This window comes from Pongo pygmaeus, chromosome 12 (assembly GCF_028885625.2).
Source record: "Pongo pygmaeus isolate AG05252 chromosome 12, NHGRI_mPonPyg2-v2.0_pri, whole genome shotgun sequence".
In the NCBI taxonomy this organism is placed as follows: Eukaryota; Metazoa; Chordata; class Mammalia; order Primates; family Hominidae; genus Pongo; species Pongo pygmaeus.
The window spans coordinates 65,047,679-65,075,178 of record NC_072385.2 but is presented as its reverse complement, the minus strand read 5'-3'; the positions used below and the strand labels follow the sequence as shown (position 1 = coordinate 65,075,178).

Genomic DNA, 27,500 nt, shown 5'->3' with positions numbered 1-27,500 from the left:
CAAAAAGTAGCTGAAAGTCCTTTGTCTTGGTATCTAAGAATAGCACACTAGATGGTGCTATAAGGCTGTCAGAAAGAGAGTTTTACCAGGCTAGTGCGGCATTCTGATGGTAAAGCGTACTGGAAACTTTCCACTTACTTTCAGCTCCTGAGAGCCGTTCCAGGTTTATATAAAAGTAGTGGGAATCTCAATTGGACAAGCTTTAGCCCTGAGATGACATTAACTTAAAACTAAACCACAGGCTTAACACATTAAAAATAGTTTCACTATTTGACATTTCAATCTGATTCCACTGAAATAGAAATGTTAAAGTCATTAAAACGTCAATGTATTAATTTAAATGTATTGCTATTAATTTCACTTAGTCTTCCCATGAGCCTAGTTATAACTACCACTTAATGAATCTTTAAGTCAGTTTAAAGTGGCTTCCTGAAATTTTGAATTATCACTAAGCTGAGCATACAAATCACTCTTTCATTTAGTATTACGAATATATTAACACAAATACATGAAACATTGTATTTGGAAATCACTCTATCAGTATATTATTTCTTATAAAAATAACATTTCATGATTTTTCCACATTACAATAAAACCAGAAAAATTTTACTAAAGTGCAAAACAAAAATAAAGCTTTACTTTTATAATATTTCCATTTCACTTTCTTTTAAAAAGGTGAACAACAAAATGAATGAATAAAGATATTGCTTTTGCAACCTAGGAGTCATTTAAATTTTAAACTTTCAAAGACCTGAGATTTGTTTGTGATTTGTTTTTCCCATTATCTTTCCAGTTCTGCTTCTAGAATTTCCCCCCATGTATCTGCATCCATTGGGTACATGATTTTTTCTGGTAGGCTAATGGGAGAACAAATGTTGCTGTATCTGCCACTTAGCCATTCGTGTTTCACTTTACTCTTCTGGTAATTCCTCAGCAGTATTACCTGAAAGAGGTAAATCACCGTTAAAAAAGACTGTAGTAGGTGGTTGGCTAGTGAATATGTTTAAAGCAAGAGAAGCAGATTGACAGGGCTGATAAAAGAGTAAGTATTTACATTGATATATACATATATTAATAAATTTATGTGTCTGTGTATGTGTGTGTATGTATATGTGTATTTACACGGAGTGGGATAAGGTGAAGTGAAAAGAAGGAGCTAATTCCCTTCTGGTTAACACAGGAAAATTCCTGAATTTAGAATTTAAAAAATGCAAAAGGATAAATGAAAGATAGGGTGGAAACAGTGTGGTTAGCAGGAAAAGACTAATAACTTTAACTCACTTCCAAAAGTCAACACACTGTCTGTGTTATTTTGCATATGTAATTCTGTCTCCTCCAAGCAGAAGTTAGAATTGGCGCAAACCTGCTATCATAACACTGTCAATAACACTGCAGATTGCAAAGATTAAACTTACCCTCCAGGAATAACCACTTTCTAGATCGTCATCTATTTCTCTTCGGCACACAGCTCTTACAGTCATGCAGTGAGGTTTCCATAAAGAGTCACTGTTTCTTATTCTGTCATTCCAGCTCCTGCATGTCAATGAAGCCCTGCACAGACTCCGAATGTCCAGCTGACTGAAAATTTTAAAAGTGATTTCTGTAGGCAGCAGTTCAACAAAGTTGTTTTGACTCTCATTTTTTTCCTTCTCAGCATCCACAGAGTTCACTTCTGTGTGAGAAACTCTTGAATTATTGTTTCTCTTGGAGTTTTTATGCATAGCTTAATGTTTTAAGTTATCCTCATATGTAACCTAAAAGGCAAAATTTAAACATGCTCAGTCTCCAAATAGGAGTATAAATCCTACTTTAAGTCAGATGCTTTTTGGGTATAATTTAAGAACTCTTTCTTGACTTTAGCTTCTCAATCTGTAAAATGGGCCAATGCTGCCGCTCTCCTGAAAGTTCTTTCAAGGATTAATAGTGATAGTGCGTAAAACATCTAGTCTTACTACATCTGAATTGCACATGGGAGGCACCCAACATGTTAGTTTCACTCTCACCCAGGCTGGAGTGCAGCTGTGTCATAATAGCTCACTGCAGCCTCAAACTCCAGCCTCCAGCGATTCTCTTGACTCAGCATACCCCGCCCCCCTCTTTTTAAAAAAAAAGACAAAAAAAAAAAACAAAAACAAAAACAGAAAACCAAAAACTGTTTTATGGAGAAATGGTTCTTGCTATGTTGTCCAGGCTGGTCTTGAACTCTTGTCCTCAAGCAATCCTTCTGCCTCAGCCTCCCAGAGTGCTGGGATGACAGGTATGAGCCACCATACCTGGTACTTTTGTACCTTTGAAAATGTGTATGAGTCAATCCTATTAAACTCCTGAATACTTGTTGTACATGGGAACTGATGCCTCATCATTAATTTGCAATTTGTGACTTAATCATAAACTTGCTGGACTTCTAGTTGTTTATATAAGAATTTTATCTACTTGTATCTAATAGGTAGGTAGGTGCTTACATTTGACACAACTACTGTCTGAAATGGACAAGAAGATGAGATCTGGATTATGAAACAAAGTCTCAAATATTCAACTCAGTCATAAGAGTAGTGTTTTAGAAATGGCCCCTTGAAGCTATCCTACATGCATAATTACGAGCTAAGGATAATAGTCACTGAAGACATCAAGCAACAGTGACAACTGTAAACAATGTTTAGAACTCAGCTAGGTACAGTATGTGACTATTTGAAGTCCAGATTTAAAGCTCAGTTTCAGCTAATTTACCTAAGGTGAATGGTGTAGGCTTCCCAAATCAGTTGAAAGCATGACTGGGTACATCACCATCCTTGAGTTACTTTTGTATATAAAGACAGCTTGTATTCACTTAAAATCAGTTTATTCCATTTTGCACTTCCTTTTATAATGGGGGTTGGTTGTGCAAGAGGAGAGGTTTGAGATACAGCTAAATACTTCTTTCAACTCAGCTGAACACAAATCTCTTTTCTAGATGAGCTACTCAGCTATGTTTCCGGACTTGCCAAGACCACGGTGGCTCCAGTTCATGATCCAGATTAGCTGTGGTGGCTGGAACTGTAGTCTGTGTTCAACAGAGGTCTTCTTCTTGAGGGTTTGGGGAAGTAAGAAAGCAAACTGGTAAAAACGGGTGAGTCAAGAGCAAGTTTTTGCCATGCACATTGGCCCCTCCCACCACCAATACAAACCAAAGCCAAACCACAACGTTCTTGAAAAGAATCTCACATTAGGAAAACGTTACAGTGTATTTAAACGTTACAGTGTGTTTATCCACTTCTCCCAGGATCTTACTGGGAGAATAAAATGCTTCCCCTTGTGGAATTCCTGTAACGGGAATGAAGGCTTTTGAATTTCACAGCAGGGGATGCCTTGGCGAGGTTCTAAAATCCCCCTAGGAATCTTTCTTCTACGTCCAGGTTCGCCTGGATGCCTGGAAACGACCCCTCTTCTGCCCTTTCTCCTTTATGAACCGAGCTTTCCTGAATTCTCTCTCAAGTGAAGTAAAAGCTCGTCCCCCTTTCAACTATCACTCGGAGGGATAGATCGGCGGCAGCGCAGTCGGAGGGGCGGGGAACCCCACTCCGTCCAGATCCCGCGGGTCAGGGCTAATCACCCCACGTCCCTTCTGAGCCACCCTCCTTGTGTCCCGCGCGGGTTGCAGCTGCTGGAACCCAAGAACACGGGGCACTGACAAGTGACAACAACCGTCAGCGCTGACTGTCACTGCGGCTCCAGGCCGCGGAGGGAAGGCTGAGCTTGCGTCCGGGCCGCGTCCCCGGGAGCGTAGACACCTAAGCCAACGGGAACATAAGCCCCTTCTACCTACTAGGCCGCGGTGGCTTCTCCTCCCGCGATTTAAATCCTCCGGAATTCGAATCCTTCCCCATAGCTCTTCGCATCCCGCCCACCTGAGTCCCGCCCTGCTGCCTCGGAACTCGCGCAGGCGCCGAGGGGGGCGCGCAGTGCCTTTGGGGATTGGTAGTTTTTTCCAGGGCGTCTCAGCTCGGAAAAGGAAGTGAAGAAAGGCACCAGGACTACAAGGCCCGGCGTCCTCCAAGATGGGACGGAGGTGAAAAGGGTGGTGGGGAATAAGCCGGGGTTTTTAAACAATAGTTTTGAGGCGGCGTGACTGGGGAATCCCCGGTTGCGTCATTAGTAGGCGTGGAGGGGCGGGACTCGGGAAGCTGCGGCGGGGCGGGGCTCTGAGAGGACCGGCGCAGCCGCGGGGAGCCTTTGCGGCCCTCCCCCGGTGTTTTTCCCAAGGCTTGGGCTTGCCCCGCGCGTGTCTGTGGAAGGCGGAAACAGTGGAGGGGCCAGTCTCCCGGCGAAGGGGCCTAATCCTTGCCCGCCATGTCTGGGGGCTTCGAGCTGCAGCCGCAGGACGGCGGTCCCCGGGTGGCCCTGGCGCCCGGGGAGACGGTGATCGGCCGCGGGCCGCTGCTGGGAGTAAGTGTGGGTGGGGGGCTCAGCGGACCCCGAAAGCCGTGGAGGTCCGCGCCGGCTCCTGAAGACCGGCCCTAGTCCTGGCCGGTTTCCCCACCGCCCTGGTCCGCCGGTCCGGATTTTAGAAGTTTGGGGCCGCACGTTTTTCAGTTACCTTTAAGCAATTCACAAACATTTCTTTATGTTGCTTTTAAAACACTGACTGTATTACCATTATTATCTTATCCAGGAATTGGCAAACTAGAGTCTGGGGGCCAAATCCAGCCTATGTTTGTATGGCCCCATGAACTAAAAATGATTCTTAAATTCTAAAATGTAAAATGTAAACAAAAAACCTACTGATTTTTCAGGGGGAATAGTTGCTCCAAGGGTTGAGGGTATTGCGGCTTGTCTTGTAAAGCCGGAAATATTTACAGTAGTGTCTGATCCTTTACAGAAAAGTTTGCCAAACTGTGATATTACGCCTTCTAGGCTAATTTAAGTTTTGGTGTCTTTTGCAGAGCTGTGTGGACCTCATTTATTTATTTATATTATTTATTATTTCCAGTAAAATGAGTAGCTAACCCTTCATAAGTAATGTGTATAGCGTTCGTGTCATTGGTCTAAGGAGACATTACCTATACCAACATCTTTAACTGTCTCAAGACCTTATCAGTTAGGTATTTTTATTATCCTCATTGTTCAGATGAGAAAATTGAGCCATACATACATTATTTAAAGTCCGTACATAAGCTTTTGGACACATAATGCCACAAAGCTAAATATTCTGTACTTTCTTTGGTAGGTTTAGGAATGAGAACATTTGCATATTGCATTCCGGAATTCTATAGCTCTCTTAAATACATCTAGTTTTTAATTTTTTTCTTTAACATTCAACATTTCTTGTTTGGTGCTCACTGTGTAGAATATTTTGCAGATTCTAGCACTGTGTGGCATACAAAGATGAATGGAACATGGGTCCCTACCCTCTAGGAGTTTTCTCTTGGGACTGGGGAGACAGCTGTGTCAGTGAGCTAACACCAAGGAGTAAGGAGTGTGTACTCTTATCCTGGTTAACTTCCAGAGTCTAAATGGAACCATTGGTACTTGCCTTAGGTACCTTCTGGGAGCAGGGAAAGGAGTGGTAAAGATTGTATTATGGAAGCTGGTCCTAAAGGGGTGTGTGTGTGTGTGTGTGTGTTGTGTGTTGTGTACATGCACATGTGCATGTGGTAAGGTTATTGAGGAAGTAGATATTCAATTGCTGTTCATTTTTTTACTGGACAAGTGATTACTTAAATGTTTAACATCATTTCTATTTTTTTCATCGTTTATTGGCCTATGCAAACGCTGGAAGGAACTGTCTGGAGGCTTTATTTTTCTTTTAAATTCATAGGTTAGAAACTTAAGAGTATGTGCTTAATCTAGTAATCATATGTCTGGTGACTAACGAGTTTTGACTTGCTTAAGAAATTGTCACCAGTAGAGTCCTGTGGGTCTGGTTAAAAGATGAGTGAATTTTAGGGCCGTGGTTTAGAAACATGGCAACAGATTGCAGACCCTTTCATTATTTGTAGCTTGTTCTTTGTGTTGTCGACTTGCTAATGTGAGATGAGCCTATTTGGTATCTGTTTTTAAAAATGGTAAGGAGTGAAAGCTGGGCAATTACCTGGTCAAGATTTTGCTTTTCCTTTTGAAATAACATTCAGGGATGAGATTCTCTTGCCAAGGTTGGCATGTGTCGGAAGTGGTTATGAATGACATCCTAAGTGTGTTAAAGGAAAAATTTGGGGAACAAACAAATCGCCTTATAGTTTTTTCGATTTTGGAGCTGACAGATGCACTCGATTCTTCTCTGCAGTGGTTAAAACACAACATAAGGGCTCCTGTTTCCAACAACAGCAATTCCAGTGAGATTTATTTTTGTATTGTGAGAGAGCGAATACTGAGTTCTAAGTGGAAAACTCAGTAAGTTCATTGTAAATTGGTATCGGAAACGATTAATATAAATAAGGATGATTTTGAACTTTCTTAATTGGGCATGTTTTTCTGAGACAAGCTTCACAAACCTTGATGGCCACACAAACATAAAAGTTTATAATCTCACTGTGTAAAATAGTCTTGGTAGTAAAACAGTTTGACAATAAGAATGTTTTTGTATTTTTATGGTGGTAGGAAAACACAACAGAGAAACCTGTCACAGAGAACAAAGGACAATGAAATTTAATCTTTCCTGTTCCCTTTGCTTTCATGTGAGTCATCAGAGAACCCTAGGTCTTTGTTTACTAGATTTTGATTCTGCTCCATGATTGGCATCAGTTAGAAGGTTTTACAGCAGGATTAATCTTCAGAGAACTTGAGTTAAAACAGCCAATCCAAAAGATTACATATTGTGTGATTCCATTTATATAACATCATTGAAATTGCGAAATTGCAAAATTTCAAAAATGGAGAACAGATTAGTGGTTGCCAAAGGTTAAAAAATTAGGCAGGAGGGCAGAAGGGAATGGATATGGCTATAAAATAGCAACATGAGGGATATTTGTGGTGATAGAAATGTGCTTTGTCTGGACTGTGTCAGTATCAATATCTTAGGTTGATACATTGTACTATAGTTTTGTAAGATGTTACCATTGGGGGAAACTGGATAAATGGTACAAGAGATATTTCTATATTTTATCTTTCAACTACATGTGAATCTACCATTATCTTAAGAAATTTAATTTAAAAGGGTTTTACAGTACGACATGTCAAGCACTGTTAGGCCCAAGTATTTGCTTTATGGGTTTTAATTAAAGCTGTTACACTCTTAAATGAAATCTACTATTTCTGATTTCAGATTTTTCTTATTTTGTTTTGACAGCAGGGATTATATGACATATTTCTTTATGATCTATTTTCCTCCTAGGAAACAAGATAGCAAAAGATATCTAGTGATATTTTCTCAATGTAGATGTAATTAAATTGACTGCTTTGATTCAAAGGAGAAGGGTCCTCAGTTGGGGGAACAGGGAAGGTCATAGGCTTCAGTATAGACTCTTCAGGTGGCATCAGTTCACCACTTCTAAGAATGTTGTAAATGTTCTACAAAGTTTACACAAAGTAACCATCCCCTGACCTGGCAGCTCTATACTTTAACTGCTTGTTGCAGAATCCTGGCTGTCCTGGAATGCTGTTCCTACCTGCTCCAACATAGGTTTCTTCCCTTTCGTTTCTTTTATTTCTAGATTTGCCCTTCCCTCATTTTATTATTTAGCCTACAACCAGTGCTTAGCACATAGTAGGCCTTTAACACATGATTTCTTCCTTCCATTTCTGCATCTCAGCCTCTCATTCACTCTACCCTCAAAAAGAGCCTAATTGTGACTTAGATATGAAAAAGGGTTATCATTGAGTTTTGAAGTGAATTTAAATATAGTAAAGATGCAGTCCTACCAACTGCTAAATCTTAAGGAGTAGCATTCATAATGAATTAAGTTTTAACATTTTTCCTGTTTTGTTGATTGATAATTGGCTAAATTCAGGAAATAGTTGATAAATATATACTATGGTTGGATGAGAGGGAGTATAGGAGAAATAAAGGTGAATGAGAAACAAGTCTTTGCTCTCAAGAAACTTATAGTTTTGTAGGTTTGAGAGACAAATAAACAAGTATTAGTAACTAAACAAGGCTACAACCTCACGTGGGGACTGGAGCCAGGCTGACACTTGGAGTGAGCGAAGTGGGAGGGAAGAAGAAAAACAACACAGGGACAGTGATAAATGACAACAGTTCTGCCTCAGTGTTGGGAAGGCCACAAGGAGAGAGTCTGTATGCAATCCCTGCTACTTTCCCCTATTCCCACTTGGTAACAGTGTCATATTGTTTTTTTAAGAATAGTAAGAAATTTGAATTTTTAGATATAATTCCTGATTTTTAAAAGGTCACATTTTTATTAAAAGTTTTGGTTAAATACCATGAGTCTGTTGATGAAGAGTTAAATTCTATAAAATATTTCAAGAGATTTATTCTGAGCCAAATATGAGTGACCATGGCCCGTGACACAGCCCTCAGGAGGTCCTGAGAACATGTTCCCAAGGTGGTCAGAGTACAGCTTGGTTTTTATATATTTTAGGGAGGCATGAGACATCAATCAAATACATTTAAGAAATACATTGGTTTGGTTCAGAAAGGCAGGACAACCCAAAGCAGGGGCTTCCAGGCTATAGGTAAATGTAAACATTTTCTGGTTGACAATTGGTTGAGTTTATCTCAAGACCTGAGATCAAAGGAAATGTTCAGGTTAAGATAAAGGATTGTGGAGACCAAGTTTTATTTTGCAGAGCTCTCAGATAGCTGACTTCAGAGATAGCAGGTTGTAAAATGTTTCTTATCAGACCTGAAAGGGTGCCTGGCTCTTAATTGATTATCTCCTGGATCTGGAAAGGAAGGAAGGAAAACAAAGGGGAAAGGGAATTCTCTATAGAATGTGGGTTTTTCCCACAAGAGACTTTGCAGGACAATTCCAAGGTATGGCAAAGAAATATATTTTAAGGTAAAACATTTTGATTTTCTTCCTTGTTATGCCTGAGTCAGACTGGAAAGTAAGTCACGTTATACAGGGCTAAATAAAACTCATCTGATGAGAATTTATGGTTTGTAGGGCATGACTCCCCAGACCCCTTAGGAATTTGGGCAAGATAAAAAAAAAATAATAATCAGAGCTTAGTCCTCAAGCTAGACAGAATGATGTCACAGGGTACAGAGAGGTATAAGAAGGAACCTGAAGTTAAGAGGTGGGATCAGGGAAAGAAAGCTTCATGAACTTGGTAGCATGTTGAGTTTGACTGTGGTGTGTTGGGACAGTTAGAATTTTGGTAGGTGAAGAGTGGGTGGTATAAGGAAGGGCTTGTGTGGTTTAAGGCTCTAAGATATGGTGTGTTGGTTAATTGGGTAAGTGTTGACCAGGCTTGTGGGATGATCACATTATGTCAATGATCCCGTTTAACTTTTACAAACATTGTTTTTTAATATATTAGTTTTTAAAGTAGACTTTATTTTATGGAGTAGTTGTAGGTTCACAGCAAAACTGAGTGGAAAGTACAGAGAGTTCCCATATACTCTCTGCCCTCTTACATGTACAGCTTCCCCGACTATCAACATTCTACACAGTATGGTATGTTTGTTGCAATTGGTGAATCCACATTGACATGTCATTATCACCCAAAGTTCATAGTTTACATTGGGGTTAACTCTTGGTGTTGTACATCCGATGGGTTTTGACAAATGTATAATGACATGTAACTACCATTGCAGTATAACACAGAATTGTTCCACTGCCCTAAAATTTTCTGTGCTCTGCGTATTCATCCCCCAGAGGCTCCCCGGGACCCCTGGCAACTACTGGACTCTTTTACTTTCTCCATAGTTTTGCCTTTTTCAGAATGTCATAGAGTTGGAGTCATACAGTACATAACCTTTTCAGGTTTCACTTAGTAATATGTATTTAAGGTTCCTCCAAGTCTTTTCATGGCTTGATAGCTCATTTCTTTTTAGTGATGAATAATATTCCATTGTCGGCTTATCCATTCACCTACTAAAGGTCATCTTGGTTGCTTTCAAGTTTTAGTGATCGTGGATAATACAACTACAAACATTTGGGTGCAGATTTTTGTGTGAACATAGGTCTTCAACTCATTTAGGTAGATACTAAGGAGCACAGTTGCTGGATTGGATAGTAAAGTTGTATAGTAATGGTATGTTTAGTGTTGTAAGAAACTGCCAAACTGTCTTCCAGAGTGGCTGTACTATTTGCATTCCCACCAGCAATGAATGACAGTTCTTGTCAATGGACATCCTTATCAACATTTGGTGTTATCAGTGTTTTAAATTTTGATCATTCTAATGTGAGGTAAATCACTTTTCATATGTATGTTTTGAGTGGACAAAAATACAACAGTCAACACAGAAGACTCCTGTGATTGAATATGTGGTTATTTCTCCCTACCAACAAGCAAGCGGTCACTTTTGAAGCAGACATCAACTGCGTGTCCTCTAATTCAGTTTAATTCTGACACCATCTATCTGGAGATAGCATCAGCTCCCACAGGTTGAGGGCTCAGTTCCCAAGATTTCCCCCCACTTCTGATGGCAATTGCAAGCCCCAAGTTGTTTTACCTGTGCTTCTGAACCACTGGCTGTAAACTGGGGATCCCATGGCCCTTTCCTTGGGCTCTATTAATTTTCTAGAGCAGCTCCTAGAACTGGTTTGTTATAAGGGATATGACAAAGGATACAGATGAGGAGATGCATAGGGTAAGCTATGGGAAGGGATACTGGGCTTCCATGCTCTCACCAAGTGTACCACCCTCCAGAAACCTCTACATGTTCACCTGTTTGGAAGCTTTCCTAACCCTGTCCCCTTTGGGTTTTTATGGAGTCATCATTATTTAGTTATGATTGATTAAACCATTGGCCATTAGTGATCAGCTAACCTTTAGCGCCTCTCCTCTCCCTAGAGGAGGCTGGGGCTTGGGGCTGAAAGTCCCAATTCGCTAATTATACCTTGGTCTTTCCAGTGACTAGCTCCCACCCTGAAGCTATCTAAGGGCTGCTAGATGTCACTTAACTCATTAGCATACAAAAAGACATCACTTGGGAGATTCTGAGGATTTTAGTGGTTATGCCAGGCAACAGGAACAAAGATTATATTTTACAGTTATATATATCTTCCCCTGAATTAATGCCTTCATATTTTCATCCCCCATTTACTACTTACCATGAATATGCTATCTTCTCACATGTCTTCATACTTTTGTATGAGTTCCTTTCTTTGGTAATTTGATTTTGTAGGTAGTGTCTGGGTACCTGTATTTTTTTGAGGTGGAGTTTTGTTCTTCTTGCCCAGGCTGGAGTTCAATGGTGAGATCTTGGCTCACCACAACCTCCGCCTTCTGGGTTCAAGAGATTCTCCTGCCTCGGCCTCCTGAGTAGCTGGGATTATAGGCATGTGCCACCACAACCGGCTAATTTTGTATTTTTAGTAGAGACAGGGTTTCTCTATGTTGATCAGACTGGTCTCGAACTCCTGACCTTAGGTGATCTGCCTGCCTCAGCCTCCCAAAGTGTTAAGATTACAGGCGTGAGCCTCCGCGCCTGGGTGGTACCTGTGTTTTTAAAAGCTCTGAAGATGATTGTATTGCAAAGCCAGAGTTAAAAACTACTTCTAGACACACTAAGTAGAGTACTTGGCACAGAATAGGTCTTTAAGAAATGTCTGCTGAACCGAACTGAATAAGCAAAATAACTACTTAGACACATTAATTTTCCAAAGTCCCAAGTGGTGCTCTAAACCCACTTTTGTCTTCTTAAGCTCTCATGTCTTTATTTACTATGTTGCCTCTGTCATCATATATTAATGATGAGGATGATGTTCTCACACTTGTGCAGCATTCATTTTGTAAGCAGCATTGCAAGCCAAACAGGTTGGATGAGTTGAAATTTCAGTGACATCATGATAGTCAGCACAATTTCATCATATTGGCTAACAATTCACCAGCCTTGAATTAGAGCTCAAAAAGCATTGGATTGCTTTTTAAAATCTAAAGTGATGCATATTAATCAGTATTGTGAATTAGGTGTTTGTGAGGTTGCCTGATAACCTACCATTTACACCATTATTCTTATGGGAAAGCATATTCACAAGTTCCAAAGAACATTTCACATCAAATATATTAACACTTTAAAGAGAACTTGATTTCTGAATTGAAGTGTTTATGGAGAGTCTCTGGGCAAAATCAAGTCTATTTCTTCATAATTGCCCCTTCTTAACATCAGAAGTTGGACTTTGTACATTCCAAATACGATAATGTTAAACATCTTATATCAACTACTTTTGCTCTGTTGAGGAATAAGACCGACCTCTTATCAAATATTATGGCAGAGTCTCAGCATAGATGACTGAGCTCTGGAATGCATGCTGGACTTGGCACTGGGAAGATCTCTAGATAAGAAAATTTTATGATTTGTAGACTTCTTTATAGTAACCAGTCTGGATTCAGTTTGAGTCTTTTATATATATATATATATTTTACTTACCCTCTGCTCCACAAAAGTAGAAGGAAATAATCTAATGAAATTATGTCTAAAATAGATCCCATGCTTTTTTTTTTAGGTTTATGCATTTCACCATAATACTGGCTCAAATCCTATACTAGATGACTTTCTGTTTTTCTCTACCATGAAAATTTGAATTTGTCTATTTTTGTCTGTTGTTGATACAGCAAACTAGATAATCTTTTGGGAAAGCACTGTAAATTGTGAAGTATTGTGTAAAGTAATGTTTTTTGTATGTATTATGCTCTTTCCCAATTTTGCAAGATTATATACTCAATGTAGAAAATGTAGGACTTTTGCCTGTAATCCCAGCACTTTGGGAAGCCGAGGTAGGCGGATCACCTGAGGTCGGGAGTTCGAGACCAGCCTGATCAACATGGTGAAACCCTGTCTCTACCAAAAATACAAAAATTAGCCGGCTGTGGTGGTGCATGCCTGTAATCCCAGCTACTTGGGAGGTGGAGGCAGGAAAATCGTTTGAACCTGGGAGGCAGAGATTGCAGTGAGCTGAGATTGTGCCATTGCACTCCAGCCTGGGCAACAGAGTGAGACTCAAAAAAAAAAAAAAAAAAGTAGGAATTTCACCAAAATCAAGTAAGCAGGAAGACAAAATAAGCACTTCGAAGTCAATTACCAAGAGATAAGCACTGTAAACATTCAATGTAGTTCTTTCATGTATTTAATCTGTGTACATAGGAATATATTTTATTCAGTGTGTGTATTGTGCAATAGTTACCACTGATTTTTAATTAATATTATACTATAAATTTTGTTATTAATATTCTAAATAGTATTTTCAGTGCAACCTTCCAGTGGCTTACTGTCACACTTAAAACCCAAAGTCCTAATGGGTATGAGGTTTCCTTTTGGAGTGATGAATACGTCCTGGAAATAGAACTGATGGTTGCACAATTTTGTGAATACAGTTAACCCTGAACAACATGGGTTTTGAACTGCATAGGTCCACTTCTATGCAGATTCAACAAGTATATTGGAAAAGTTTTTGGGAGATTTGCGACAATTTGAAAAAACTCACAAACTCTGTATTTAAAAAACATTGAAAAATTAAAAAGATATGTCATGAATAAATAAAATATATGTAGATAGTAGTCTATTTTATCATTTACTACCATAAAATATACTCAAATCTATTATAAAAAGGTAAAATTTATCAAAACGTACACACACAAACACAGAGTGTACATAGTGCCATTTGCAGTTGAGAGATATGTAGACAAATGTAAAGCATAAAATTCACTGTAATACGTACTGTACTTCTGTAATAATTTCTAGCCACTTCTTGTTGCTGTTTTGGTGAGCTTTACTGTTGCAGGTATCTGCTTACGACAACATGTGATGTGAATCATCTCAGCATGAGCAGTTCAACTCTCCAGTAAATTGTATATCATAATAAAAACAGATCTCAGCTGGGTGTGGTAGCCCATGCCTGTAATCCTAGCACTTTGGGAGGCTGAGGTGGGAGGACTGCTTGAGCCTGAAGTTCAAGATCAGCCTGGACAACATAATGGGACTCCATCTCTACAAAAAGTAAATTAAAAAAAATTAGCTAGGCATGGTGGTACATGCCTGTAATCCCAGCTACTCAGAGGCTGAGGTGGGAACCTCACTTGAGCCTGGGAGATTGAGGCAGCAGTGAGCCATGACTGCACCATTATACTCCAGCCTGAGTGACAGAGTGAGACCCTGTCTGTATTAGTCTGTTCTGACACTGCTAATAAAAACATAACCAAAACTGGGTAATTTATGAAGGAAAGAGGCTTAATTGACTCACAGTTCCACATGGCTGGGGAGGCCTCATAATCATGGTGGAAGACGAATGAGAAGCAAAGTCAAACGTCTTACGTGGCATCAGGCAAGAGAGCTTGTGCAGGGGAACTCCCATTTATAAAACCATCAGATCTCGTGAGACTTATTTACTACCCTGAGAACAGTATGAGAGAAACCACCCCATGATTCAGTTATCTCCACCTGGTCCCACCCTTGACATGTGGGATTGTTACAATACAAGGTGAGATTTGAGAGGGGACACAGCCAAACTATACTATATCACTCTTTAAAAAAAAAAAGTGATCTCTCACGAGTCTTGTATTTTTTTATTGTGTTTAGTGCAATACCGTAAATCTTGATTAACACACCATGGGACCATGGGACCGATGTGAAATACCACTAGTGATGCTGGAAGTTCTCCCAAAAAGCAGAGAAAAATAATGGCAGAAAAAAAAAGAAAAGAAAAATTACAAGAAAAAGTTGAATTCCTTGATATATACAGTAGATTAAGGTCTGCAGCTGTGTTGCCTGCCATTTCAAAATAAATGAATACAGCATATGGACGATTGTAAAAAAAAGGAAAAGGAAATTCCTGAAGCTTTCACTGCAGCTATGCCAGCAGGTGGGAAAACCTTGTGCTTTTTGTAAAACGCCTTTTTATCTTGTATTAAAAATGCCATTTTTATGTGGATACAGGCTTGCTATAAGAAAAACATACCTATAGACTAATATGATTCAAGAAAAAGCAAAGCCATTATGTGACAACTTAAAGCAAAAGGAGGGTAAAAGATCTAAAGCTGGAGAATTTAATGCCAACAAAGAATGGTTTAATAATTTTAAAAAGATGTTTGGCTTTTAAAATGTCAAGGTAACAGAAAATGCAGTTTCTGCTGCCCAAGCAGCAGCAGATGAATTCCCAGATGTCATTAAGATAATCATTGAGGAGAAAGGATGTCTGTCTGAACAGGTTTTTTAATGTAGATCAAAGTGCCCTACTCTGGAAAAAAAATGCCACAAAGGACAGTTATTAATAAGGAAGAGAAGTGAGCACTGGGATTTAAGGCAGGAAAGGATAGGTGGTTCTACTGTTTTGTGCAAATGCAGTTGGGTTTATGATTAGTACTGCCCTTATCTACAAAGGTGCTAACCCCTGAGCCTTGGAGGGAAAAGATAACCACCAGCTGCCATTCTTTTGGTTGTACAAAGAGAAGGTCTAGACATGAAAATCCTTTTTCTGAATTGGTTCTATCAATGCTTTGTCCCTGAAGTCAGGAAGTAACTTGCCAGTAGGAGACTGCCTTTTAGAATTCTTTTGAACAATGCCTCTGGCCACCCGGAGCCCCATGAGTTCAGTAACAAAGGTGCTGAAGTAGTCTACTTTCCCCCAAACACAGCATCTCTGATTCAGCCACTAGATGAGGGGATCATAAGGACTTTTAAGGCTCATTATACACAGTACTCTATGGAAAAGATTGTCGGTGTTATGGAAAAGAACCTCCCTAGAGAGAACATCACAAGTCCCGAAGGATTACACCATTGAAGACACCATTGTTGTTACAGAAAAAGTCATGAAAGCCATCAAGCCTGAAGCAGTAAATTCCTGCTGAAGAAAACTGTCCAGATGATGTGCATGACTTCACAGGGTTTACGACAAAGCCAATCAAATAAATTATGAAAGAGATGTGGATATGGCCAAAAAGTCAGGAGTGAAGGATTTCAAGGTATAGATATTGGAGAAATTCAAGAGCTAATAAACACTAATTAACACAAGACAACTTGATGGAGATGAATGCTTCTGAACCAGTGCCAGCAATGAGGAAGACATGTAGAAGCAGCAGTGCCAGTTACCAAACCGACACTGAACACTCTGGCAGAAGGGTTACGTTTATTCAAGACTGCTTTTCTTTTACAACATGGACCTTTCTATGATACAGACCCTGAAACTAAACAAATGGTAGAATAGGATTGGAACTGTATAAAAACTTTTTTTTTAAAGAAATGGAAAGCAAAAAAGTTAGGCAAGTTATCATGTATTTTCATGAAGTTACACCAAGTATGTCTGCCTTTCTTGCCTTCCCTTCTACCTCCTTTACCTTTTACACCTTTGCAACCCTGAGATAGCATGAGCAGCTCCTCCTATTCCTCCTCCTCCTCCTCCTCAGCCTACTCAAGGTGAAGACAATGAAGATGAAGACCTATATGATGATCTACTTCCACTTAATGAATAGTACATATATTTTCTCTTCCTTATGATTTTCTTAATAACATTCTCTTTTCTCTAGCTTATTTTATTATAAGAATATACTGTAAAATACATATAACATGCAAAATATGTGTTAATCAATCATTTATAATTGATTAAGGCTTCCAGTCAACAGTAGGCTATTGGTTGTTAAGTTTTGGGGGAGTCAAGGTTGGTTCCCCTAACCCCCATATTGTTTAAGTTAAAGTATCCTGTAAGTTTATTGAATTTGTTTATCAGTTTTAAGTGTTCTTTTGGTGGAGTCTTTAGGTTTTTCTAGATGTAAGATCACATTATCTACAAGCAGGGATGATTCAACTTCCTCCTTTCCATTTAGATGCGGTTTCTTTTTGTTTCCTTTTTTTTTTTTTTTTTTGAGACGGAGTTTCACTCTGCCACCCAGGCTGGAGTGCGGTGGCATGATCTCGGCTCACTGCAACCTCCGTCTCCCGGGTTCAAGCAATTCTCTGCCTCAGCCTCCCAAGTAGCTGGGATTACAGGCGCCCACCACCACGCCCAGCTAATTTTTGTATTTTTCATGGAGATGAGGTTTCACCATCTTGGCGAGGCTGGTCTTGAACTCCTGACCTTGTGATCCACCCGCCTCGGCCTCCCAAAGTGCTGGGATTACAGGTGTGAGCTACCATGCCTGGCTGATTTTTTTTTTTCTTACTTTATTGCTCTGGCTAGGACTAATAGTACTATTTAATAAGAGTGGTAATAGTGGGGCATCCTTAGCTTGTTCCAATTCTTAGAAGAAAAGGTTTCATCTTTTCCCCTTTCTGTATGATGTTAGCTGTGGGTTTGTCATATATGCCCTTTATTGTGTTGAGGTATGTTTCTTCTATACCTGATTTGTTGAGTGTTTATCATGAAGGGATGCTGAATTATATCAAATATTTTTTCTGAATCTCTTGAGATCATATGGTTTTTGTCCTTAATTCTGTTGATGTGATATATCACATTTATTGATTTGTGTATGTTTGAACCATTGTTGCATCGCTGGGATAAATTTCCCTTGATCATGGTGTATAATCTTTTTAATGTGTTCTTGGATTCAGTTTGCTAGTATTTTTTTTGAGGATTTTTGAATCTATATGTTCATCAGGGATGTTGACTTGTAATTTTCTTTTTGTTTGTGTGTCCTTGTCTGGTTTTGGTTTCAGAGTAATACTGGCTTCATGTAATGAACTTGTAATAGTTCCTTTCCCTTTAATTTTTTGGAATAGGTTGAGGAGAATTGGTATTAGTCTTTTTTAAAAGTTTGGTAGAATTCAGCAGTGAAGCCTTTTAGTAATTCCTTTAAGTATTTATTGTAGGGCTTGTTGAGTGGTGATGGAATTCCCTTAGTTTTTGATTGTTTGGGAAAACTTCATTTCTAAGGGATAGCTTTACTGGGTATCATCCAGGCTGGCAGTTTTTGGTTTTTGTTTTGTTTTGTTTTTTCCTTTCAGCACTAAACATATCATGCCATTTTCTCAGCCTGTAAGGTTTCTGTTGAGAAATCTGCTGTTAGTCTAATGGGCATTCCCTTTTATGTGACTTGATGATTTTTTCTTGTTGTTTGTAGAATTTTTTCATTGTCTTTGACTTTTGAAAATTTGACTATAAGTGCCTTGGAGAGGAACTTTTTGGGCTGAATTTATTTGAGAACTTTTGCACTTCCTGCATCTGGATATCCTTCTGTCTCTCAAGGCTTGGGAGGTTTTCAGCTATTATTTCATTAAATAGGTTTTCTATGCCTTTTCCATATTTTCTTTTCCTGGAATTCTCAGAATGTGAATATTTGTTCGCTTAATGTTGTCCCATAAATGGAATTGGTTTTCTTCATTCTTTTAAATACTTTTTTCTTTTCTTTGGGTTATTTCAGAAGACTTGTCTTTAAGTTCGGAAATTCTTCTGCTTGATATAGTCTGGTGAAGGCTTCATTTTATTTTTTATTTTATTCTCTGAATTCCTCAGCTGTAAGATTTCTGTTTGGTTATTTTTTTATGATGTTTCTCTCTGTTGAATTTCTCATTTAGATAATGAATTATTTTTCTGATTTTGGTAAATTGGGTTATCTGCATTCTCTTCTATCTTGTTGACTTAAAGTTATTTTGAATTCTTTTTCTGGCATTTTATAAATTTCTTTTTTTTGTGGATCTGCTGTTGGAGAATTAATGTGTTCCTTTGGGGGTGTTATGTTTTTTTCATGTTTTTTATGTCCCTATATTGATATCTGCTCATCTAGTGGAATAGTTGCGTCTTCTAATTTTATGGAGTAGCTTTCACAGGGAAAGACCTATTCCTTTAGATGGGTCTTATGGTGTCTGACGGGTAGAGTACATTGGCTTAGGTTCTGAGTGAGCACAGTGGTATGGTCTCTGTGCAGTTTCCTTAGCTGTAACCCATATTAGTGATGTTTGCAAGTGCCTCAGTGGCCTAGGCTGTGGAAGTGTGTGGTGGTGGTGGTGGTGGTGTGACTTTGCCAGAGATGGGCTCGCCAGGCTGGTTGTTGGGCCAGGGGTATGCATGTACACATAGTGAGTCAGCTGGCTTGGAGCCTGGGTCACTGAGGGCAGGGCTGCTAGGCTGCTTCTCAGGCTGAGGGTACTGGTGTGCAGAGAGCTCAGGGACTGGCTCTCTGGACTGTTTATCAGACTTAGGGTGCAGACATGTTGTGGTTTGGCTGCTCAGGGTCTGGCTTACTGAGGAAAGAGCCACCAGGCTGTTTATCCAGCTAGGAGTGCAGGTGTGGGACAGTTTGGCTGGCTTGTGGAGTATGTCCGCCTAGGGTGGTTCCACCAGACTGTTTCCTCAGTTGGGGGTATGGACACACAATGATTAGGCCAGTTTGGTGGCATGCCCACTGGGGGTGGTCTGCTGTTTCTCTGGCTGGGGTGTGAGCTCACAATGGTTTGGCTAGCTTGGGGAAGTTCGTACCAGGGGTGGGCTGCTATGTTGTTTCTGCAGCTGGGGGTGCAGGCATGTGGTGGTTTGGCCAGCCTGGGGTTGACTTCCCCATTATGCAGTACCAGAGTCATGACTGTCCCTGGGCCCAGGCTCTCAGTAACTGGAGTCATTGCATTACAGTCCTTCATGTGGTCTTTATGGAATGATGGTAGAGCCTCAAAGCTAGAGAGACACAGTGGTACTGGCCCCCAGAGCAGGACACCCTCCAGCAGTGGCTCTGGTTTCAAGAAGGTGCTATGCTGTAGCAGCTTAGGTCATGCAAGGGTGGGGAGTGCATAACACGAGCTCCTACTGTGGAGTAATGTAGCTTTGTAAATTCCAGGTAGCTCTCCAAACGGCTCAAGGCTTGTAAGGACTGTGGGATTCTCCTGTAGTAAGGACTGCAAGTTTCTGTGGTTGGGGCCCTGTGCTTACCATTACCCCATAAGAAGTCCCTCCTGGCTCCCAGCCAGTCTCATTGGGGAGATGGGACAGCAGAGGCAGGGTGCCTTGTACCTCTTTTCATCCTGCTTTTGTGCTCCACAGGGATCTTGCCACTCTCTTGCTGCACTTCAGTGCTCTCCTTCAGACAATCCAGTTGAATTGTAGTTGTTGATTCTGTGTTTGGGTCCCTCTTTGGGGGACAAGGGCATGCATTGGGCACCTCTAGTCAGCCATCTTTCTGAGTTTATTCATACAAGATAATTTTTATAAAATTAAAGTATAAAGTATTATATAATTATCTTAACCTTTCCTGTGTAATATAGTTTATACTGAAAAACAAATTGTATTATAATATACATCCTGTGTACTATATTTGTACTATAATAATGTCCTGTGTAATACAGTTTATACCAAAAAACAATTTGTAATATAGTTTATACTGAAAAACGAACTATTTTCTGTTCTTATATGTACAGGAACCAAGTTACATGAGAACATTGAATTAATGCGATATATTATACCTGTCTATGATGTTCAGAAACTTCTCTAGAAAAGCATTTTACAAAAAATTAACTTGTGTTGTCTATATTATATGTAGACAAAAAATGAAATGAAAGGTACCACCCTATTCTATTTCAAGATCCAGTAGCTTTTCTGCTTTTACTTTATTCAGGGTTGTTTCTTTCGTTTTTAGAATTTTGAGAATTGCAGTCAAACAAACAGATCACAGACTTTGATACAAAATATCTAAGTATTTCTGCTCATCACATAAGAAAATCTCCATTTTGTTTGACTTCAATAAATACCGAAAATAAGTATTTGGTAACAAACAGATCATAAACAGTTCTTTTATGTTTTCATGTGTTTATCTTTTCTTCTGGTATAATCTTCATATCTTAAAACTAGAGAAGGGACCTGTATGTATATTATAGTAGATGAAGTATTCTATTAATATTTAAAACCAGAAAGTCAAATATAAGGGATCCACATGGTATCACTACAAAAGTGGTATAAGAATAGAGAGACCTGTTCACATTCAAGAAACAATATTAAGAATTCAGTTTAGGGCTGGGCATGGTGGCTCACACCTGTAAGCCCAGCACTTTGGGAGGCCGAGGTGGGTGGATCATTCAAGGTGAGGAATTCGAGACCAGCCTGACCAACACGTTGAAACCCTGTCTCTACTAAATGTAAAAAAAAATTAGCCGGGCATGGTGGCACATGCCTGTAATCCTAGCTACTCGGGAGGCTGAGGCAGGAGAATAGCTTGAACCTGGGAGGCAGAGTTTACAGTGAGCCTTGATTGTGCCATTGCACTGCAGCCTGGGCAACAGAGTGAAGCTTAGTCTGAAAAAAAAAAAAAAAAGCAGTTTAAGGCCAGGCACAGTGACTCATGCCTGTAATCCCAGCACCTTGGGAGGCCCAGGTGGGCAGATCACTTGGAGCCAGGAGTTTGAAACCACCCTGGCCAAAATGGCAAAATCCCGTCTCTAAAAAGAAATAAATATAACAATTGTTAGAGGAATGTGTATTAATCACAGTTGCTTTTGACTACAAGTAACAGAAATTTGACAAACAGCAATTTAATCAAATAAGGCATTGATTTTTCTTCTGTAATATGCCTGTGTGTGTGTGCGCGCGCACATTTTTTTCTTTCTCCTGAACACAGTTGAAAGTACATGCATGCATTATGGCAGTTCATCACTAAATATGTCAACATGTGTCACCTAAGAACAAGGACATTTCTATATAGCTATATTCTGTTATTATATTCTAGAAATGTGTAACTGTGCCATAAATTTTAATATCCCATACTCAGTTTTGTACATCATTTTCAATAATGTACTTTTTGCATTTTTTTTTTAAATCAGGATCCAGTTAAATTTTTTTAAATTTAATCTAGAATAGTTTTCTTGCCTTTTGTCTTTAATGATATCAGTGCTTCTGTGCGTCCAGGCCAGTTATTCCTAGAGTGTCCCACAATTTTTGTTTGTCTGATTGTTTGCACATAATTTGATTCACATTAAACATTTTTGGTGAAAATATTAAGTAGGTGATGTTTATTCAGAGTACCACATTAGGAAGCACATCTATCAGTTTGTCCTGCTGTGGTGATGTGGTAAGTGTAATCACCTTGGTAAGGTGGTATCTGCCAGATTTCGCAGTTAATCTACCATTTCCTTTGTCAGTAATCTGTGGAGTGATACTGAGACTTCATGAGTATTTATTCCCAACAGACGTTTTTCTTGTTGGGAAATAAACATCCTCTTATCTGTTCCTAACTTAATTTTTACATTGATAGTTAGAAAATAGTGATTTTTCTGGTTCTACCATTTTTTCTGCTTTAGCTGGCATTCTTTTATAAAGAAATACATCTCTCTCAGCCTTACCCTGTGATAATACTGGAATATAGAACATTGAATCACAAAATAATCCATGATTCATATGGAATCTTTTTTATTATCTCTTTTTTTTTTTTTTTTTTTTGAGACAGGGTCTTACCCTGTCGCCCAGGCTGGAGTGCAGTGGCGCGATCATGGCTTACTGCAACCTTGACCTCCTGGGCTCAAGCAATCTTCCTACCTCAGCCTCCCAAGTATTAATATTTGGGACTATAGGCACATGCCACCCTGTCCAACTAATTTTTTACTTTATGTAGATTTGTATGGAATCATGGATTATTTTGGGATTCAATTTGCTGTATTCCAGTATTATCACTATTTTGATGCTCGAATTGTTCTAAGTTTGGTCAGTGAGAGTTTTTTTGCACTGGTTTCTCTGTCCTTCTGATGTGCACCCATCAATTTTTGAGCTTTTCTTTGTCCTCTGGCACAAGAAGATATCCTAGGTCCACATTATACTTTTTGTGCTTCAGACCTGGAACATGACATTTCTCAAAAGAGCTCTGGTTTCTTTTAGTGGGGAATGGTATTTTGAAGCCAAAATCTATACTATTGGGTTTATTTTTTTCTTCCAAGTGTCCTTCTCCCTGAGAAGTGGTGCCTTTTCTGAGTTTGCTATACCTGGTTCCACATATTTTTATGCCGTCTTTTGGATTCTCTATTAGCTTGGCCTCTGCGATGTTGGATCTGAAATGTGTTTTTAGTATTTCCCACTAAAAGTGTGACTTAATTTTTTTGGGAGTGATATCTATGCTTCAGCACTCCTAGATTCCCACTCCCTCTCTCCTCTTTTTCTGTCATTTGCCACCTGATTTTCTCTGCTCCAGCATAGGTTCTGGGGCTTGATCTTCTGAAATTGGCATTTCTCATCTCTCTTACATGTAAGTTAAAGTTTTTAGTAATCTCCATCTCCTAGTTTTGCATTAGATATGGGATGGGATATGGGTAGTTTTATTTGCTCTATTTGTTGATTTCTTTGAAGAATGTGTGCTGTGATTAGAATTTAGGTGACTATAATTATTCTATAAAAATTGGAATTCTTCGATTTAACTATTTTTATGGCTTTCTAAGATGTGAAATATCTGACTTTCAGTTGAAGTTTTAATTTAAACTTGGTGACTCTTGGTAATCAGTAAGTAAACTTGGGCAAGCCTTCAGTATATTTTGAAGTAATTTATGCCATTTGTCCTACCCTAAATGGCCTCTAACCAGTGTATTCTTTTTGAGTCCTTGGGTTTCTTTGCTTTTTAGTAGCCTTTCTCTTTCCACTTGCAGACCAACATCAGTCATTTTCTCCTATTGTCAGTGTGCTGTCTACTAAATCCTATCCACTTTATGAATAGAGAATTAAGAATTTGGATGACATATCTTGTTAGACTTAGGTATGCCATTAGATAAGCAGGACCAAATGAAAGCCTGAGGGCCTGTTGGAGCTTAATTTAGGATCTGAATCTCCTCTGAATGTCTGTTTGGTTATTAAATAGCCATTTCTGCCTTATTTCCAGTTCTTTACTATGTTCTAGTTTGACAGTTAAACTGGGTAAATCATCTTAAAAACTGAGGTTTTGCTTTAGGTTTCATGTAATGATATTGAGGGATGCAATACAACGTTAAGAGCATGAATGGTTCTGGAATCTGATTCCGTAGGTTCAGATCCTGGCCCTACTACTTATTGGTTGTGTAACTGAGTAGTTGCTTAAACTCTCTGTACTTCCATTTTCTCATCTATGAAGTGAAGTATAATAATAGTATCTTCTTCACAGATTTTGTGAAGACTGAAAAAGATGATACATGACAAGTCTAGAATGGTGCTTTGGTGTTGATAATTGATTGTTATTACAGTTGATATATTAATTAATAAATAATAAAAATGTGTTGGATATTCACTCTGTATAAGGAGCAGTGATAGGCTGTTAAATAAAGCAGATCATCAGATCTTTAGGATAATCTGTTTGTCACTTGCTCCCCACACCTCTCCGTATATCAATCCTGAAATTAAAATGTTTTAATGATAATTTATTAAACCTTTACGCTTCCCATTGAGAAAGTGCAAATGGTTATTTTATCGTGTATTCACTATTTAGGGGTTTACTTTAAAAGGAACACTATAAATGTCTGAGTGATGTTAATTTCAAAGGTTGTTTATAGCATTCTTTTTGTATTCTATGAAGACACATAGCTTGTAATGAAATTACACTGTTGTGGAGTTGTGTGTCCACTAGAGGTCACATTATACTTTTATATTACTTAAAATGTCTTTTATCTTCGTAGTGTCAGTGAAGCCTACTTCAAAGAAAGACAGAGATAGGAAAAGTTCATTTATTGCTTCCTGAAAAACTACAGTTTAAAAAAGGAAAGAAGGAAATTTAAGATGGACTGTTAAAGGAACCATCTTTATATGCCATAGTTTTATATTTAATAGCTTATTACTCTGTTGGTTAGAAAATTGGTTTGTAGTATGGAAGTAACAATGAGATTTTGGTACCCAAGTCAGAAATAGGAACTGCTTACTCTCAGCCACAGAATAATGTGCGTTTTTTGAAATTACTTTTGAATGATTACATGTAGGTATAGTCATGTATAAATGTGTTCTACATTTATTATCTTTTTTTTTTTTTTTGAGGCAGGGTCTCACTGTGTCCCCCAGGCTGGCATGCAGTGGCATGATCATGGCTCACTGCAACCTTGACCTCCTGGGTTCAAGCAATCTTCCTACCTCAGCCTCCCAAGTATTAATATTTGGGACTATAGGCACATGCCACTCTGTCCAGCTAATTTTTTACTTTATGTAGAGATGGGGGTCTCACTGTGTTACCCAGGCTAGTCTTGAATTCCTGGGCTCAAGCAGTCTTCCCACTTCAGCCTCCCAAAGTGCTGGGATTGCAGCCACCGCACCCTGCCTATTACCTATTTTTATTAAAAGGAGTGTGGATTTGGAGTGCTGCCTACTTGGAGAGTGACCTACCCAAGTTACCTAAATTCTCTGGACTTTCAATTTCTATGTAAAGTGTTAATAATAGCTATGGCAATGTTATGTTGAATCACAGCATTTAAGCGAAAGTTCTGTGTAAATTATGCAATGAGTCATCAGATAACTGCTGTTGTTTTTAGCCTACTAAGGTACAATCTGGGAAAAAGAAAGGAATCTTTAAATTTTTAGCCTCTTTTTTTCTGAAACAATAGATTATTAGTTTGTACTTACTTCTTGGATAGCCATTGTGGCTAACAATAGATTGTGAAAAATTCATTCATGTGATACTCATTCCGATGCTTGATATTACTGTCTATATGTCACAGCCTTAAGTGTGGAACAGCTATCTGGTTAAAAAAATGAGTACTGACTCCTGGCAGTTTTACATTTTTTGTGGAACTAATAGGTTTAATTGAGTTTATGTGTTGGTATGGTCTATTTTTTACTGATAATTTTGGTCCTTATGCGGATAATGCCAACATTCAAGTGCTAAATATCCAGGTTACCAAGAGATGGGTCAGGTAGTTACCGTGTTAGTGAAGTTGGTGCTTAACATGTTTTCATTATCTATCAATCAACCACAAATAACAAAGGCAATCTTAACTATTGTGTTTACAGTGAAAAGAGAAAGCTTTGATTGGCACTGTCAGCATTTAAAATGCAAACAATTTTTGAACTTTGGTATGTGGAGATGATTGTGAGCATAAGTAGAACACTGTTGGCTCAAAACAGGAAGCAAATAGATATTTTTTAAAAATGCTAATTTCTTTCTCACTGAAAATGTTTGGTGTTCACTATTCCCCTTCTTGCCTTCCTGAACTCTTAACTGCTGCTGATGGCCCCAGAGTTTGCGTGCAGTTCTGCCTGATCTGGGTCTCTTTGACCCCAAAGCCGATAGTCAGACCCTTTTACACTTACCAGATCCTTGAGCATGGGATCTCTTCCTTGTAAAGCGTTTATCATCATGACATACTATATGTTTCTTGTATTTGAAATGTTTTCTGGTAAGTACATTTTATATAGAGACTTTTCCTATTTTATGAATTTTCATGGTAAGAATCCCCAGTAGATGTCTGTCATGAATGGAAACTATCATGCAAGGTTTTAGGATCCGTTAGATTCTAGGCTTGAGGCTCTGTTGTTGACTCTTCCATGACTTTGGGCAGGTTTTTTTAATCTCTGAGTTTCATTATTTGTTAAATGAGGACAATCATTTCAATATACAGTTGTCGAATGAATGATATATTTCATATCTAGTCTACTGATTTCAGAAACATCACCAAGGGTTTCGTTTGCCTTTTTGTTTTGTTGCTTTTTAAGGAGGTGGCTATTCTTAATCTTTTAATTTTTTTACTGTATAGATAACAGACAAGAGAGTATCCAGAAGACACGCCGTTCTTGAGGTGGCAGGTGGTCAGCTGCGAATCAAACCGGTAAATATGTTATTAATGATTCATTTTAACTTTTATCTCTTACCCTTTCAGTTCCCAAGCAGAGGTGCCTATTTTCTAAGGTTATGGGAATAGGGAATTAATGTCAGAATATATCCTTCTCATTGTCAGAAAATAATTAGGAGATAAAGATCTAAACTATGAGGAAAACTACATATTTTCTCGTAGGACAATGCCACATTTACATAATTAGAATTTCAATGAAAGATGACTGCCAGTTCATGTATATATTATGATTTGGTTTAAAATTGAATACTCCAAATAATATCTAATAAGAAAGCCCATAACTATTAATGGTTGGTTTTTTGAGCTGGGGTAGTGACCAAAGTAACTTAAATGTTATAGGGTTATATTTTAACCCATTCTGTATCACTCTGTGTAGAGTTGAATATTTCTAAAACTCAGACTTTGTTCAACTTCGAGGTTTGAAAAATAATTTTAATTTGAAAGTTTTTGTTGAGGGCTCGAATTTTAATTGCTTGCTTTATAGTTTACTGCTGCGAAATCACTGATGATATGCAGGGACAGCCAGTTTCTAAGAATATACAATGTGATTATTCCTTTTCATTTGCAGAGTCTATTGTGTAAGAGAATGAAATATGTACATGAGGGTCCATTTATTTTAGATTAGATCGTATGGTGGTAAAATTTCATGGAATTCATTAATTTATAACTTTTTAAAACCAATTTGTATTTTCATATTTTATATACAACTGCCTGTTAAATCATTAGTTCTTTCTTTTACACAGATAGTACTTGCTTTTATTATCCTATG

The 27,500-nt window shown here is 38.6% G+C and overlaps 2 protein-coding genes across 9 annotated transcripts in view; one reads left to right on the top strand and one right to left on the bottom strand.

Annotated features, from left to right (window-relative positions):
• Window positions 1-524: 524 nt before the first annotated feature.
• FBXO48 (F-box protein 48) lies at window positions 525-4,016 on the bottom strand. 6 transcript variants are annotated; one of them, XM_054475534.2, is made up of 4 exons: window positions 3,799-4,015; window positions 2,728-3,063; window positions 1,416-1,754; window positions 525-943 (listed from the first exon to the last, which is right to left on the bottom strand). In XM_054475534.2, the coding sequence occupies exons 3-4, from the start codon at window positions 1,719-1,721 to the stop codon at window positions 782-784; spliced, it is 468 nt and encodes a 155-aa protein (XP_054331509.1). In that variant the 5' UTR covers window positions 1,722-1,754; window positions 2,728-3,063; window positions 3,799-4,015; the 3' UTR covers window positions 525-781. The 6 variants fall into 6 exon arrangements, with proteins under 6 accessions (XP_054331509.1, XP_054331510.1, XP_054331508.1 ...); XM_054475535.2 differs by having other exon boundaries at window positions 2,728-3,060; XM_054475533.2 differs by having other exon boundaries at window positions 3,803-4,015.
• A 146-nt stretch (window positions 4,017-4,162) lies between these two features.
• Window positions 4,163-27,500, top strand: part of APLF (aprataxin and PNKP like factor) — a 109,745-nt gene continuing 86,407 nt past the window's right edge. For 2 of the 3 annotated variants that reach the window (XM_054475530.2, XM_063648649.1), the window contains exons 1-2: window positions 4,190-4,422; window positions 26,636-26,707. In XM_054475530.2, coding sequence (XP_054331505.1) covers window positions 4,327-4,422; window positions 26,636-26,707 — 168 coding nt within the window. In that variant the 5' untranslated portion in view covers window positions 4,190-4,326. Of the gene's footprint in view, window positions 4,423-26,635; window positions 26,708-27,500 lie in introns of all 3 variants that reach the window. The other variant, XM_054475525.2, reaches the window with a different exon arrangement.